Raw genomic sequence first — 16,768 nt, 5'->3', positions numbered from 1 at the left:
CCACAAAAACCTTCAACCCAAGGCAGGCTGGTCCTAGCAAAGACAGTGACACTATGGATGTGGACTCTGGCAAGCAGAGGGGATCTCCCAAACCCCAAGGAAAGCCTGGCACTTTCACCTGCTACCGCTGTGGAGAACAAGGCCACATAGCGAGAAACTGTAAAGGTGCGCCAAAAGCGCAAGTCAAAGCGGCTGCAGTTGTCGAAGAAAACTCCGCACTGAAGTGGTTCACAGATTGGATCGCTTCTAACAAAGGCAAGGATTTTTAAAGGGGTTGAAGTCAAAGTCTGCAGACCTAGACCCGAACAATCATTTCTCTATTCTTTCTACGTTCCAAGATGTATCAGAAGTACATATTAGATCTAAATCTGAGCATTTTTATATTCCGATAACGTTGAAAGGAAATAACCGACAAGCAGACGTAAAAGCACTTGTGGATTGCGGTGCATCAACATTATTTATCAGTGAGAAGTTTGTGGAAAAGAACAGTGTGAAATGCCGTAAATTATTAAGGCCTATTTCAGTCAGGAACATTGATGGATCGCTAAATGCCGCTGGATCAATGACTCATTTTGCAGAACTAGGTCTAAAGATTGGTGATCATGAAGAAGAAAAAGCAGCCTTCATGGTTACAGACTTAGGAAGCGATGATGTTATTATCGGCATAGATTGGCTGAGATATCATAATCCAGAGATTGACTGGAATGCAGGACGATTTGCACTTTCTCGATGCCCTGTAAAATGTGAAACTAAAAAAGAAAAAAGAAAAAAAAAGAAAGAAAAGAAAAAAGAACAAAAAAAGATAGATGATGTACCTGATCTAATTCCTACGGATGATGAAGACGAGGAAGAAGAAGATATGTCGATGAAAAGGGCGACGGTTGAGGAAATAGAAGACGAAGAGAGTCCAGAGAGACTATGGATTCGTTATAAAGCCTCGGTTGCCACGGAGCAGAAGGTAGCAGAAGAAGCTACTAAGAAAAAGCAGTCGGTAGAAGAAATGGTACCTGATTGGCTTCATGATTACCTGGGAATTTTCTCAGAAGAAGAATCTAAACGCTTCCCTGAAAGAAAGAAGTGGGATCATGCGATAGATCTTAAAGATGAGGGTGATCTTCCGCCAAATGCGAAACCTTACCCGTTGTCACCTAAAGAGATGGATACACTGAAGGAATGGTTAAAAACCGAGACTGCACTGGGACGAATCAGAAATTCACAATCTCCAGTAGCAGCACCTTTCTTCTTTGTGGCCAAAAAAGATGGCAAGTTAAGACCGGTGATGGACTATAGAAAGCTCAATGAGAAGACGGTGAAAAATGCGTATCCGCTACCGAGATCTCAAGATTTAATTGATGCTTTAACCGGTGCCATGATGTACTCTAAGATGGATGTACGATGGGGGTACAACAATATTCGCATGAAAGAAGGAGATGAGTGGAAGGCGGCCTTCAAAACGCCGTTTGGTCACCACGAACCGACCATAATGTATTTTGGACTCACGAACTCGCCTGCAACCTTCCAAACTATGATGAATGAAATTCTGAGAGACCTAATAGATGGCAAAACAGTAGTCGTCTACATCGATGATATAATGGTCTTTACGAATGGAAACAGGGAGCAACACCGAAAGGTGGTACGAGAAGTCCTGAAACAATTAAAGGAGAATGACCTGTTCTTGAAGCCTGAGAAATGTAGCTTCGAACAGTCTAAAGTCGAGTTCCTCAGGTTGATAGTGGAAGAAGGCAATGTGTCGATGGACCCTGTGAAAGTAGAAGGAGTATTGAAATGGCCTGTTCCCAAATGCGTGAAAGATATCCAAGCATTCATGGGCTTTGCCAACTTCTATCGAAGATTCATACTTGGGTTCTCGGATATAGCCAGACCAATGAATGATCTGCTAAGAAAAGGTGTCAAATGGGACTGGACGGAAGAGCAACAAAAAGCTTTTGATGAACTTAAGAAATGTTTCACAGAAGCTCCCGTTCTAGTCATGCCAGATGTTGAGAAGAAAAAGAAAATAGAGACCGATGCTTCAGATTACGCAACAGGAGCGGTTCTCTCTCAACTTATGGAAGATGGATTATGGCATCCAGTAGCATATTACTCTAAGTCAATGAATGATGCAGAAAGAAATTACGACATTCACGACAAAGAGTTATTAGCGATCATTAGAGCGTTAGAAGAGTGGAGACACTACGTGCAGGGAGCACCTCACCCGGTTGAAATATGGACAGATCATAAGAACCTTGAATATTTCATGACGAGTCAAAAGTTGACCAGAAGGCAAGCTAGATGGAGTCTTTTCCTAGCGGAGTATGAATTTACACTCCAACATAAGCCTGGCGTGGTTAATGACAAAGCAGACCGTCTTTCTCGGAGATCAGACCATAGAGGGGGGGTAGAAAACGATAACTCAGATCGCATCCTTTTGAAACCGGAATTCTTTACCGTAAAAGCTGCTAAAAGAGGTCAAGTTTTGGTGCATGGAGAGAAACATTTACTCCAAAAGATACGAAAATGCACAGAACGAGAACCTGAAGTCACGAAAGCATTAGAAACGCTAAAAGCAGCACCAGTTCAATTGCGTAGAGGAATCGAAGAGTGGAATGTGGAGGATGGATTGGTGTTATTCCGAGGATTAGTTTATGTTCCAAATGACAAAGAGATCCGCCGAGAGATATTGGAGTTGTTTCACGACTCTCCACCGGCTGGACATCCTGGACGAGCTAAGACCTTAGAATTGATTTCCAGAAACTATTGGTGGCCTTCAATGACGAAGTATGTCCACAATTATGTAGATGGTTGCGATAGGTGCAAACAAACGAAAGTGCTTCCGAGTAGACCAACGGGGCCTTTACAGCCAAATGAAGTTCCAGAAGGACCTTGGCAGACAATCACCTGTGACCTGATAGTGGATTTGCCGAAGAGTGAAGGGTGTGATAGCATTTTTGTAGTCGTTGATCAATTTTCGAAACAAGCACACTTCATTCCCACCACCAAAGATATAGACTCAAAGGGTATTTCCGAACTATTCCTGAAAAATGTATGGAAACATCATGGAACACCGAAGAAAGTGATTTCAGATAGAGGAACTCAGTTCATATCAACGTTCATGGGACAAATGTCAAAAAGATTAGGAACGAAATGGTCTGCGTCGACCTCCTATCATCCCAGAACCGATGGACAGACTGATCGCGTAAACCAAGAAGTCGAACAATATTTGCGCATGTTCACGTCATATAGACAAAATGATTGGGTATCTTGGCTGCCGATAGCAGAGTTTTCACACAACAATGCAGTCACAGTAACCGGTCATAGTCCGTTTAAAGTTCTCTACGGGTATAACCCAGATTTCACGATTCATCCAAACTCTATGTCCATAATCCCCGCCGCTGATGAGAGAGTTGATCAAATGAAAGAAGCGAGAGATGATGCTGAAAATACTCTTAAGATGGTCAATGAGCGCATGAAGTGTTTCTACGACAAAGGAGTAAAAGAAGCACCTCAGTATAAGAAAGGAGACAAGGTCTGGCTTGATGCAAAGAATCTTAAACAACGTCGTCCAAGTCAAAAACTGTCAGATCGTCGTCTAGGTCCCTTCGAAATACTAGAGAAGATCGGTGAAGTAAACTACAAGTTGAAATTGCCGGAAAAATATCAGATTCACCCGGTTTTCCACGTAGAATTGCTTACGCCATATCATGCATCTCGATTAATTCCTCATCCTCCCCCAAACCGACCACCTCCAGAATTGATTGACGATCGGGAAGAATTTGCTGTAGAAGAAGTACTAGATAGCCGATTGTTCCGAGGAAAGCTGCAATACCTAGTAAAATGGGAAGGATACCCGAAGGAAGAGTCATCTTGGGAACCAGAAGAGAATTTAAAGAACACCCCAATTCCTTTAGCGGAGTTCCATAAGAAGAATCCCACGGCTGCAGCCGAAAAATACCGAAGAATCAAAGGCTCAGTACTGTTTACAGAAGATTTCAAATGATGGAGAGAAAAGAATATCCGACCTTCATTCGTTCGTGATGACACTCACCTTAGAGAGGGGGTAATGTCACGAGTACCTTTAACGAACCATTATTCTTTCTTGAATCTTCCTAAGCGTCAATACACAGCGCCTAAATCAAACCTTAACCCTACCTTGAAAGCGTCTATCATTCCTGAAATACCTTTAGCACCCACAACACGTGTCTTTGATGTGACTGATGAAGAAGACGAGTTCTTTGATTGTGAATAGATTAGATTAGATACGATAAGATAAGATATGGTCATGTGATGCTTCTTTAATATTCTATGATGTTCTATGGTACGATTCCCTTTCTCTTTTTATGATTGGCTAGTAGTTGTAACTCAGATTCAATCTCCTGTTTCAATAGTTGTATATAGGTAGCATGTCTTGGTCGATAGTTCCTTAGTTCAAACCTCTTGTATCTACAACTGTAGCAATCCAAGACATACTTGCTCATCATTCTCTTTGTCTGATAACCTTCGTTTGAGTCCTAGTCTCTGCCCAGTGTTAATTCGTTATTGGGTTGTGACAATTGTCACGCTATAAAATGCTAGCCTCCACAGAGTCAGCCTTGCTTGCAGAGCTATTCAGTCTACTTCCATTGCACATCCACCATCTTGTCGCAGATAACCACTTCTCTGATGTTGTGAGCAACATTTTAATGACTCTTAGAGCTGATAGTACTTAAGTTCGAGGATGCAATGAACAGTAGCCACGCATCTGAAATCAAGAAACTATGTTCCAAAGCTGGGCTCATCTTTGGTCTCCCTGAACAGTATTTCACTGATACAACATACAATCAAGCAGGTGTCTCTGAGATCCAGTGTCTCCTTGGTACCTCTACATCACAGCACATGCCCAAGCCCTTCCCACCTATCCTTTTTCCGAACCTGGTTGAAGATATGTCACTGCGAACACTCTTTGGAAACTGGGAAGTATTTGTGAAGGTGTGTCTCTTAATTCAAAACTTATTTTTATTATCTATCATGTTTTCAGATTATCCGGATACTACTGTGGGGTGAAAATGGTTTGACCGCACTTCGAGCAGGAGGACCACCACGCAATGGTAATAAGTGGGAGGTGACATCTTTGACACCTGGTTTGTTGGCATGGGCGGGAGTTGTTGTTCATTTTTGCATGCATTGAAAGGCTCGCAGCTGATGTAATTTTGTTAGGCTATTTTTCTACTCAGTGCCGACAAGAAGTTTCGCTATTCTGGCAAGGGTGAGACTACAAAGATTCAGTACAACTATATGTTCTCCTCATATAAGAAGGTTCTCATCAAGAACTGGAATACGGAATACACGCATGACATTGTGAAGATGCTCAATAATTTCATTTTCTCTAAAGGTTCGAGAACGGCTGATTCAATGTCAGATGAAGAGGATTTCACGGCAGCAATGGATTGTGCCTTAGCGGGTGTGACTGAAGGCGAGGAGAGCACTGCGCAGCCTGAACCACCACGATCTGTTACAGAGGACATTATGGATGAAACAGTTGCTGATGTTGAGGTTGACAGGGATGGGCACAGAGCTAGTAGTCCTCTTATGGAGCCTGATGAGGATGAAGTTTGTGTTGTAGTACCTACTGCTACAGTCAGAGGCCATTGAGGGGGCAGGGCAGCCAGACATACTGTATCTAACACGACCCGCAATACTCGCACTACTAGTACTGAGACTTGATTACCTATCATGATATATCATATCTGTACCCCAATCACTCAATGCAATGCAACTCTTTTCATGGTCTTCGGTTTATTATAAGTTAATAAAGGACCCCGGCTGCTCCTTATACTGCATGTCCACTGGTAGTGCCTCGCAAGTCCTCAAAATCACCCATCCTATGGTCCAAAATGTTGCGCCTCGGAAGCCTGTAGCACATACCTCATGTCCGTCGGTAGTGCCCCGAGAGGTCATGGATCTCGGATCGGGGTCATGCCAATCATACACTGACCAACGACAAAGCCCAAACAGATGTCCGGTTTCCCCAAACAGGCACTGGTTGACTACGAATTGACAAAGGGATTCACCCAGATTCACCATGTAGCGATGTTTACTGACATATGGTACATTTATGCGGAACATTTGGTAGCAATAGTTGTGGTACGTCAAACCAGAATCAAATCGTTCTTTGTATCATCCAACCCCTGCACCCTTGTGAACTCTCTATCGTGACAAAGAATCCTAGACAAGCTGAAAAAAGCCACTCTGACAGTCAGCAATCAAGGACCAGCATCTGAGAGTATCCTCGGAGTTAAACACCTGACACTCCAGCATTCTGCAGACCACTGGGAGGAGCTTCATGCCCCCATTCATGCCATCTTCAGTTGGGGACAACTTGAAGGAGGAGGTCTACTATCTTCGAAATCGAGTCAGGCAGACTTTCTCCTCATACACAACTTGGTAAGTTTAGAGTCTATGAAGCACCATAAAACTTACTGTTTACAGGTGGGAAGCAGCTAGAATGGTAGCAGTGTGCGAGATTCTTGCGTCACAGTTTGCAGTACGGTCTCGCAAGAAGCAGAACCGTGGGTTTGCCTAGGTACTTCAGTAGCACAGTAATATGTTTCAGAAAATTTCCTTTTTTGGTATGTTTTGGCCACTATGCATGTTTGAAGTGCGCCCTGCAAGCCTCAAAAGTGTTGCACCCCGCAAGGAAAATTTTGAAAATTTGCGGATATGCGGTATAGGGAGCAGCTGGGGTCCTGTTAATAAGGCTATAGAGTGGTAGTCTAATAGAGTTGGTTTCCCTTATAATAAAGCCCTAGTAGTCTAATGGTTTTGCTTACTGACTGTATATAATGTTACTGTAAGAAATAGTGTAGTCATTAGTTCGAACCAGCCTAAGTGTAATAAAACAGTGTATTAATAATGTAATAGACTATAGTAGATGATTGAGATAGTAGATAATAACTTATGGTAGATTAATAATGCAATAGACTACAGTAGATGATTAGATAGTAGATAATAGATAACTTAAAGATAGACAGTAGATAGGTATATAATAATAGACTAATAGGTCCATAATCACGCCAGCCTAGGGTACATCATAATCAGATAGATGTCATTCCCACGGACTATACATTTATTTTAATACCATTGTAATAATATTGATATTAAGTTTACAATGGTCACGACAATGGGCATTGGTGTCACGTTGCCACGGCATTACCACCGGCACCTGTCGGCATTCCAAAATGGGGCTTACATTTCATTTCCATTGCCACGGGTGCGTTGTCATTGTGGCATTAGAATGCATTACAACGCATTAAAATCAAACCCAGAAATTTCTGACAGATGGTAGGAAGGTTGTTTTGATGTGCCAAGTATTCTTTTTTATTTAAATACATCCACCTGAAATTCATATCGAACAGACGGTGTCTGCAATGCCACTGGCAACAGATCGCCACATAAAACCCACCCTATGAGGGAAGTCTGTTGGCAATCTTGCGTAGAGTGTGGGCGGGATAAATATTTCGAGTCCTAACTACCGTGAGTCCATAACCCTGCCGATGATCGCCAGAACCAAGTTCCTTGCGAGAATTGGCCATCGAAGATGCAACATTCATCCGGAGAAATTCGACAACATGGATGATACAGGGAAGGGCTTGACGACGTCGCTGTTAAAATTCCTAAAGCTATAGTATGGCCCACTGTTGACATCATGTGAAGATCTTCCCGCACCCGCTGCGGCATCCATGTTGTTATTCTCCCTCGTCATGCCAATGTGAATTTCTTTCAGCCATTATGTTTTAACTTTCGTCATTGCTTCTGTCATCAATGGGATTTAGTACAAGTTACAACTCATCCAAGATGATGCAATATGGTAAGTATGCCGAAATTTAAATTTATTGACTAGTCCTGACAAGTCCGGTGGTCCAAAAATTCTCATGTACCCCATTGAATTCTGGAACCTTACAGCTGGCTGGGCACATCATGTACATAGGTGTTTGTGAGTACGAGATATGTCCAGGTCATTTAAATCAAAGCCAATTAATGACAGCTCGCAAGGAATCGCAGAATCAAAACTTACGCATCGGAAACGGCCAGACAAGAACCCCGTAAGCACATGAGTGAGAGATTTACACTGAACAGCCCTTGAATCAACGATTGAGTCTGTGTCATCCAATGCTGCCGCGCACTGTTTTAAATGATTTAAAAGCTCAAATCCCTGTTCTCCGTCGACGAGAGCATTCCATCAAGCATATCTGCCATGTGGGGTCATAGGGAATCCCGCTCTGAACAGAGGCCACTTGATAAGATGGAAGGCCCCTCGACAACCTGTTCATATCCACTCACTGGATTTATTTAGTGTAAGTATCCCGTCCTGCCCCATTCCCACAATGATTCACTGTCATTAAGTGTCGCAATAAAAAAGAGTCTACCATGCCGGTAAGTCATGTGGATAGATCCAGGATACAGACCACTCACACACAATGTCCCATCTCCGCACCCTGCACATTGCCTATCATGTTTGCAAAAAAAAGGACAGTTCCCATTAGCAGACATTGATGCCGTCAAAGCAACAACAGCAGCAAGGACAAAGGAGAGACGCATTGTTTCGAGGATGTGGTATGAGATCAAATATGATGGTAGGAAATCACCTTGTTTTAAAGTGTCGAGATTCTTCTTCATTTAAAATATAGTGAGAAATTATCCACCTGAAATTCGTATCGAACAGATGGTGTCTGCCATGCCAGCAGATCGCCACATAAAACTCACCCTGTTGGCAATCTTGCGTAGAGTGAGATATCACCTTTCAAATCGAGGTCAATTAATACTGGTCGGTAGGCTTGGAATTTTAATGGTGCCAGGTCATGCAGCCTGCCGGAATGTTCCAGCACCACGACTCCAGCTGAGCGACTGCGCCAAACCTGTTCCTTCCTTTGTTCGATTTTCAGTCCTCCAAACTGTTGAGTTCGTCGTACTTCGCACCTCCTCACTCGCTCCTTTAGATTTTCGAATCCCGCCCACCACTCCCCAATAATAGTATCTGTTAGTTTTTTTTTATTATGCCACACACCATAGTTCGCAGTGTTTTCATGTTGCAGATCCTCTCATTGCACAAATCATCAATTAGATGCTTACAACTCATAGTCCTTGATGTGTTCGAATTTCGTGAGCAGGTATCCCGCCCTCCCAGCGGCTCCACCTGCTCGTGTACCACCCCGAGCTAACGCTCAGCCCAGCCCAACCTTTTTTAGAATGTGTTAGCGACCTGGATAGATGTAGACGAAGCTGGATTAGAGGAAGAATGAGTGAATTGATTATGTAATTTATGCGTACAACTACGATAGTCATCTCATTCGGACACTACAGCTCACAAAGGAATTTTCATAGGAGTCTTGGTCGAATGGATTGGTGCAAGGACCACGTCAAAGGCTCAAATGCACAGTTCGAGGCATATTGGACGTTTTTTTAACCTACAAGTACGATTCTGTAAAATTACTCTCACAGAGCTACAGTGACAAGCTGGCCCTTGTTAAAATAGCCAAGTCAAGTGCCAAGTTGATCCCCCGTTCTGTTACGCCACCTGTTGCTAGCCCGTCAATTTCTGGTACTGTCATGCCACCTGTTGCTGGCCTGTCGAATGATCGCACTGTGGATGCAAGGAGCGAGGTAGCAGATGTAATGATGCTACTTCAGTCTGTCTCAACGTCCGCTGGTTGATTTCCATGGCTTTCCGTTTCTTTGCACATCAAGCTCTCACATGATACCTACCACGCTCGTTGTTTTGTCACATAGTCTGTCGTCATGCATATCCCATGTAAAAAATCGCAATTGCTTTGTTATCGATCCTTGTATACATGCATGCATGCCATATTCGGTGAAATTCGTTACAGTTTGTTACAGACATTGGTTGGAAATACAGGCGCATACAGGTAAGTACTGTTTTGGCTTGTATAGGCCATTGACTGGGGATAAATGTTTGACACAAGCAGCTAAGTAGGAAATTCTGGCCTATCGTTTTGTAGGTAGCTGTGTCTTGAAATAAGTATGTGGTCACAGGGAATCCCGCCCTTTCAACACCGAACAGAGGCCACTTGATAAGATGGAAGGCCGCTCGACAACCTGTTCATTTCCGCTCACTATATCGAGCATCCCATTATGTTGTACTGCATATAAAAATATCTACCATGCCAGTAAGTCATGAGGATAGATCCAGGATACAAACCACTCACACACTCTGTATCAGGATTGCACTTTTTGCAATGCTTAGTATGTCTGCAAAGATAAGGACAGTGATCTTCAGCCCCATTGGCAGACATTGATGCTGTCAAAGCAACAACAGCGGCGAGGACAAAGGAGAGACGCATTTTTTTGAGGATGTGGTATGAGATCAAATATGATGGTAGAAAATCACCTTGTTTTAAAGTGTCGAGATTCTTCTTCATTTAAATATAGTGAGAAATTATCCACCTGAAATTCATAGCAAACAGATGGTGTCTGCCATACCAGCAGATCGCCACATAAAATCCACCCTGATGGCAATCTTGCGTAGAGTGAGATATCACCTTGCAAATCGAGGTCAATTAGTAACGTCTCACAGGGACTGGTCGGATTTTTGTTTAGGCAGGAAGAATGAGTGATAATTTACATGTACGTACATGTACAATAGTCACTGCTGTTGGGTAAACTCGTAACCAGTCTGACTATGCGTCAATTTGAGATAGTGAGACACCACTTGTTCATCTGTGGTAGTATACGCCAGGCTGGTCACGAGCCTAGTCGTTGGGCCCTGTTCAACCTGTGAGTCTTCCCTCGCCGCGCACAACATGCCTCTAATGACCAGGCACGCCATGCTGTGAAGTCCGGAGCTCGCGTTCTCACCACAGTGTGCAGTGAGCCGATCCCCAACGAGGTGATTCATTTCGTACCACACGGCAATATAATCCTCTAGGTTTTGCAGTGATAGTTTCGGCGAAATGAAGGTTCTATTAGGGACACTCAAAGTTCGGGGCGCACATTTCGCCCACGCCCACCACCCACGCCTATGACCCCTTCACACAAAACACACCCTACCTAAAACGTAGTTTGCACATTACCTAATATCGACCTTGCAAAAAATAATCACTTAATACTTTACACTTTCATGTTCTCCCCTCTTCGTTCATACCTCAGTCGTTGTCTTCAACCTCTGAGGTATGTGCGTTGTCTTCTGTCTTGCCCACTTTCTCTTACTTTGTATTATACGCAGCATGTTCTATTATAGGTACTTAGAATGATTATAGTCGTTGTCTTCAACCTCTGAGCATGTTCTATTATATAGTGTTGCGGAAGTCCGGTTTGGTCCGGTTCAGCAACAAATTTTGCGAACGCTGAACCGGACCTCACATCCGGTTCAATCGTTTTGCTGAACGCTGAACCAGACCTCACGTCCGGTTCACGTCTGGTTCAGCGTTCGAACATCGAACGCATTGTAAATATACTCGATTGTACTATAGCTAGTAGTAAGGAGTACTGGTACACTACTGTGAAGCAGACTCAGAGGGGGTGATGCCGTCGATATCTGTCTCATGATCCATGTCAGTAGCTGCATCCGTAGTTACCCTGTTATCCTGGTCTCCTTCACAGTCACTTTCCCCCTCAGAGCCCTCACTTGTGACCACTGACCTGCTAGCCTTGCGTTTGCGCAAGACAGCGTTGTTGGGGTCAACAAGCTTGGGTGCAGGGCGTGGGATACGAGTCGAGCGACGTGCCTGAGCAGGAAGCACAGGCAGTGGAGTATCGTCGTCGGGATCGTTGTACCATCGGATTTGACTGGCGTCGAGGAGAGTTCCATCTGCACCCAGACCACACTGGTCAGCCATGTTGTGAGGGGGAAAGCTTGAAGAGAGTTGAGCTTACCTTGAATTTGATCCATTTTAACTTCCATCAAGTTCATGAGTGCCGAACAATTCATGTAGCTACCCTAGAAAAAAAACGACCCGTTAACAAATACATTAGCACTAAACCAAATTAACCAAAGTCTCCATACCTTATCAGGTTCTTCCTTTGTAATGTTTGGGTTAGTGGTAGGCAAACAAACCTTCACGGACCTTGCCAGTGTGGCATGGTCCTTGTGAATCGGATTCCAAGTGAAAAAGTCGCAAGTAATCATGTCATGTTCAGTGTATTGCGTGTGTGGGTGATGTCATCTCATATGTGTGAGTAGCCTAAAATGGAAGCAGTTCAAAAAGGTTTGGACGCGTTCAAGGAATGCTGAACGCTGGACTGGACCATCGGTCCAGTTCAGCCTATACTCTAAACATTGAACTGGACCGTGGTCCAGTCCACGAAAGGTCCGGTTCGAACCGCGGTTCAGAACTGAACCTCCGCATCACTACTATTATAGAACTTAACACCTTCAAGATCCCTGCATGGCGGGCAATGTCCTCTAGTGACCCACCATTTCCATAATGTCCCATCTGAAAGAGCGTGACAGCAAGCTGAGTCTGGATGGGTGTTTGAGGATTGCGTGAATTATTATAGAATGCAGGATGGTCTTCGATTAAATCGAGCAACACCTCAAAAACCACAGGGGAAATTCGAAGCATGTTGGTAAAACGGTCATGGTCAGATGGACTTTTGACATATTCCCAAGCAAGGTGTAAACTACCAGCTTTTGCGATGGGGGATTGTTCTTGTAGGTAGCAAGTTTGCCGGATGGTGAGAATGCAAGATATGTCACAGTGTAGCTGCTGTGCTGCTTCTTCTACAGTCTCTGCAGGGTGAAATAGGATACAAAGGATCATAAGTATGAGGTATGAGTGTAGGTATTGCTCATGCAATGTGTGACGAGCCATCTGTGATATGTTTATCGTACAGGCCTTCAATGACTTCACGCTGCGTTAGCATTGTATTATATAATACGGATATGTACAAAACGGGATGGTGTTGCAACGCTGGGGGGTCATAGGCGTGGGCGGTGGGCGTGGGCGAAATGTGCGCCCCGAACTTTGAGCGTCCCTATTTTACGAACACTGCCACGTAGAGATACGCTGAAAAAGGCAAATTTGGCCTCGCCGATTGTCCAAGCCAAATATGTCACAACAACCATTGGACTAATGGACTTTCAAACGACGACTCGGGACGGTATTTACTGCTCCTTTGACCCGATTAATATTGTTATTCAAATCTCCAGATCCGTGTCAAGTTGCTATTGAAGTCGTTTTGGACTTGTCTTCCTAGGGAATTACTTTATGAACGGACGATGAAGGCTTTTGCTACCGTACATATCGCGGACCGAATGATTCTTCTCTGAGAGGCATTCCAGTCCACCACAGGCAAATGTCTATATACTTTCAAAGACTCGGAAGCACGCTGCCAGATCTAAGTTCGCTGTACAATGCGTCAGGACCATCCTCGACACCAAGCATCCTTGCACTTCAGAAGGGATGTAGTTGTCGGTGAAAGTCAGGGACTTGGCCAGTCTAGATCTATCAATATTCCACGTAAGGCCGAAGCTTGTATCAAACAACCCTAGCGTGGTGATGAGTCCCCGTATCGGTTTAGGTATCACTGCCCATGTCAGTTGTGCTTCCTCACAGCCCAGCGGCGAGCTAGTTGTTATTTAGCACTGCAGCTTGTATCCCCTGACCATAATCTGCATGTAAGTTGTTAACATGGCACTCAACTTTAAGAAAGCGATCACGATAATATGTCCTACAGATTCCCTAAATAATTTCTCTATATATTGCCCAAAAATATATCCATGCTGCAGTCTAGAGATGCAGATACTATCCCCATACAACGGCAGACGAACCCAAATATCAAAAGAAAGTACTTGACAAAGGACAGCGCCCTATCGCAGCACCGAGTCTAATGTCAATGCGATGTGCATGATGCTCAAATCAAAATGATGCGCGTTCCAAGCTCTGCCACAGGATACTGAAAATTTGGACCTGGGCTATTCATGAACATGAGGGATCGCGGAATCTTCAAATGATGCGCTAGGGAGGCCAGATTTTTTGGATCGAATTGACCCTCAATAAACATCTGCCGGAGGTCAGATGTTAAATGCTTAGCAAGATCATTGTTTTCGCACCAGATCAACAGTGATTTCAGGGAATGCTTCGTCCAAAACTAAAAAAATACTGTCAGGATCACGGATAGAAATGTAGTAATATGTACTTTCTTTTCGCATTGGCCTCCATCTCCGAAGGTATGTCACCACTATGAAAGTGCACTATTTTCAAATGTGATGTTTCTTCGTTATGTCGGACGTAAAGAATCATACTGAACAAACTGTTGATCTTCAGGAAACAATTTTAGTAATCTTCATCCTCTATTTTGGCGCGCGTACCTCATCGGTTTTAACAAGCAAACAAACCTCCTGCCTGCGCAGGCTTCTCATACGCCGGATCAGGCTGTCACCCCACCCTCTGGTAAGCTGCAGTCCGTGTAGCCAGGGAAGCTGGTCATATCCCCAGTATACCCATCGCAGTATAGTTACCTTATTTTGCGACATAAAGAACAAGATGAGAAGGATGACGAGGTACAGAGCAAACCATCTAAAACAGCGATTTAGCGAAATATAATATTGCAACAAGATGTAGGTGCCTTACCCTGCTATGACAGGATCGATGGCCACGTTTCCTGCCGCTACAGTTACAGTGACACTGATAGCGCCAGCAACGACAAACAGTGAACATTGGGATGCACGCGGAAGTCGAGGTCGTGAGAAACGGAGGAGTATGAGAGAGATTGGAAAGAGCGCCATAACGGCCAACCACACCATCGTAAACCTCTTAAAATATCAGAATCTCTTGATACTGCTGAATCTGAGAACATACATCTGGGATACCACAGTTAGGTTTGCGCCCGTGCTTGCATATATTAATGCGCTGAATGCAATGAACGAGATAATTGCGACATAAGGGGCGCCTGTCGCTGGCACTGTAGCAAGGAATACGCCAGGAAGGACGAGATCACATGACAGCTTAACAAGGAGCTCGCAGGCACTCAGAATTCCTAAAATACGACATGAGTGTATATCACGACGCGTAATTCTTGTTCACGAACCGGTAAGCACACCCGCACAAAGTACAACAACGGCGTCAACTACGACCATTATTCGTAACCACCGTCCTGCAACCTGGTCATTCACTTCAGCGTCGTGCATAGGTAGTCATTTTGAAAACCACAAGTCAAGTGTACACACCTTTTGTGCCAACAAACTGAGGATATTGTTGCCACTTTGAATCACATCAAGAGGTAATAATGCCATAACAAGGAGCATCATCCCGCTGGTGAGGACAAGTACAGATAAATGCAGATTGCGCAGAACCTTGGGATAACGGTTCTGCTTCATTTTTGACGTATATGAAGGTGCGCCTAAGTTGTATTATATTGCACTGTAATTGCAAATCGAAACACTCACATTCAAATCCAGTCAATCCTAGCATCCCTAGACAGACGCCATTGAATACCTGTCGGGCTATAGCTGCTGGAGATAATCCAACGTGCCCCAACGACCAATTGGAACTGAGCTGAGCCATCCCGCCTCGTCCCCAAGCAATGACAGAAGCCACAGCAAGCATGATCATTACCACAGCCTTGTTCCCATATATGATCAAAATTAGGTTAGACAGTAGAAATCATCAGAACTCACGTGCATCGCCAGTACACCAGTTGCTACACGAGCACTTTCTCTCAAGCCCCAAAGGCTGACTACAGTAAACAGCACGAAAACAAGGACAGCACCAACATAGATCGGAAAGGGTAGCAATACTTCGCCTGCAAGATATGATGTCGCAGTTGCAGCCGAAACTACTGCTGTGGCTGAAAAATCCAGAAGAAGGAGCGCTGCCCCAAGAAGAGCTACGGATTTTGTCGATACATTGAGCCTGGTGATAATTTGTCACTGATATCTCTGTTCAGAAGCAGATACAACATACAGGTAGGTATAGGGAGCACCACTGATTGGAAGAGCAGAAGCCATTTCTTCCATGACAGGACGCCAAAGGAATAAAGTCAAAGCTGCCACAAATAGCGAAATAGGAGAACTGGAATTAGTTCAATGAGCGTGTCCAAATCTATGTTTATTGTGGAATTAGCTCACTAGACACCAGCGACAGCGACGACGCTTGGCAGAGTGTAGAATACACCGCCAAGTATGTCATTCGCTGCAAGGGCGCTGGCTGTAAACTGGCCAAGAACTTGCTGCTCTCGGAAAGAATTCATTTCAACTTCACCGTGACATATATCTTCGGGTGCAAGGGTGAGATGAGAGATAGAACCCCAGCCAGCAAACTCGAAGTCATTGGTGAGATTCAAGAATCTCGAGGGAACAGCCGTAAATTTTGGCTTTCCCTCTTGACGAGCACGCTGCCGCCGAAGAACAATGTCGAAGTGAGACTGGTTGAACAAGGGGGGTGTGGCAGCGAGCGAGCCAGAGTTTGTTCGAGAGACTTTATAGCCGTCAGCGAGGTCGGTGAAACGTCCGTTCAACCGTTGGTGCCACTCACAATTTGTACGATATGACGAGTTTTCACTAGAATGCAGAGTCACCATTGAAACGCATTCCTTTTCCTTTGCAGAGTTCCGCATCGCGTTTGCTATGATAAATCGGCGAGCTGGTCTCCTATTTCAAATTGGCCTGACTGGGGCAGTGAAGCAGCCAGAGAACTGACTCGGTGATACGAGTAACGCAGGTGCTCCAAGCTGAACAGACGCGCTCGTGAGCGATGATCGAACGCGACACGATAGAAAGGAGCTTCGGTCGTGGGGTGACCTTGAATTGTTCTTGGTCTCATATATACGGCAGGAA

At 44.3% G+C, this 16,768-nt stretch overlaps 3 protein-coding genes across 3 annotated transcripts; 1 reads left to right on the top strand and 2 right to left on the bottom strand.

The window, feature by feature from the left end:
- Positions 1-4,884: 4,884 nt before the first annotated feature.
- EDB93DRAFT_1053330 (uncharacterized protein) lies at positions 4,885-5,406 on the top strand (the record flags this gene model as incomplete). The annotated part of the gene is made up of 3 exons (XM_041444716.1): positions 4,885-4,965; positions 5,015-5,143; positions 5,194-5,406. Coding segments are annotated over 3 exons (423 nt in total), but the record flags the coding sequence as incomplete, so codon positions are not given.
- A 6,080-nt stretch (positions 5,407-11,486) lies between these two features.
- EDB93DRAFT_1245124 (uncharacterized protein) lies at positions 11,487-12,803 on the bottom strand (the record flags this gene model as incomplete). The annotated part of the gene is made up of 4 exons (XM_041452279.1): positions 11,487-11,800; positions 11,866-11,929; positions 11,996-12,010; positions 12,363-12,803. The coding sequence occupies 4 exons, from the start codon at positions 12,801-12,803 to the stop codon at positions 11,487-11,489; spliced, it is 834 nt and encodes a 277-aa protein (XP_041313053.1).
- A 1,042-nt stretch (positions 12,804-13,845) lies between these two features.
- On the bottom strand, positions 13,846-16,512 carry EDB93DRAFT_1075030 (amino acid permease-domain-containing protein; the record flags this gene model as incomplete). The annotated part of the gene is made up of 12 exons (XM_041445138.1): positions 13,846-13,995; positions 14,045-14,093; positions 14,131-14,252; positions 14,303-14,510; positions 14,565-14,744; positions 14,793-14,970; positions 15,022-15,094; positions 15,161-15,333; positions 15,380-15,554; positions 15,611-15,845; positions 15,897-16,004; positions 16,061-16,512. 12 exons carry the CDS (start codon positions 16,510-16,512, stop codon positions 13,846-13,848), a joined length of 2,103 nt encoding a protein of 700 aa, XP_041313052.1.
- Positions 16,513-16,768: the final 256 nt, after the last annotated feature.

This window comes from Suillus bovinus (assembly GCF_016758785.1).
Source record: "Suillus bovinus strain UH-Sbo-P2 chromosome Unknown EDB93scaffold_2, whole genome shotgun sequence".
Taxonomy (NCBI): domain Eukaryota; kingdom Fungi; phylum Basidiomycota; class Agaricomycetes; order Boletales; family Suillaceae; genus Suillus; species Suillus bovinus.
This window is presented reverse-complemented; position numbering and strand designations above follow the sequence as displayed.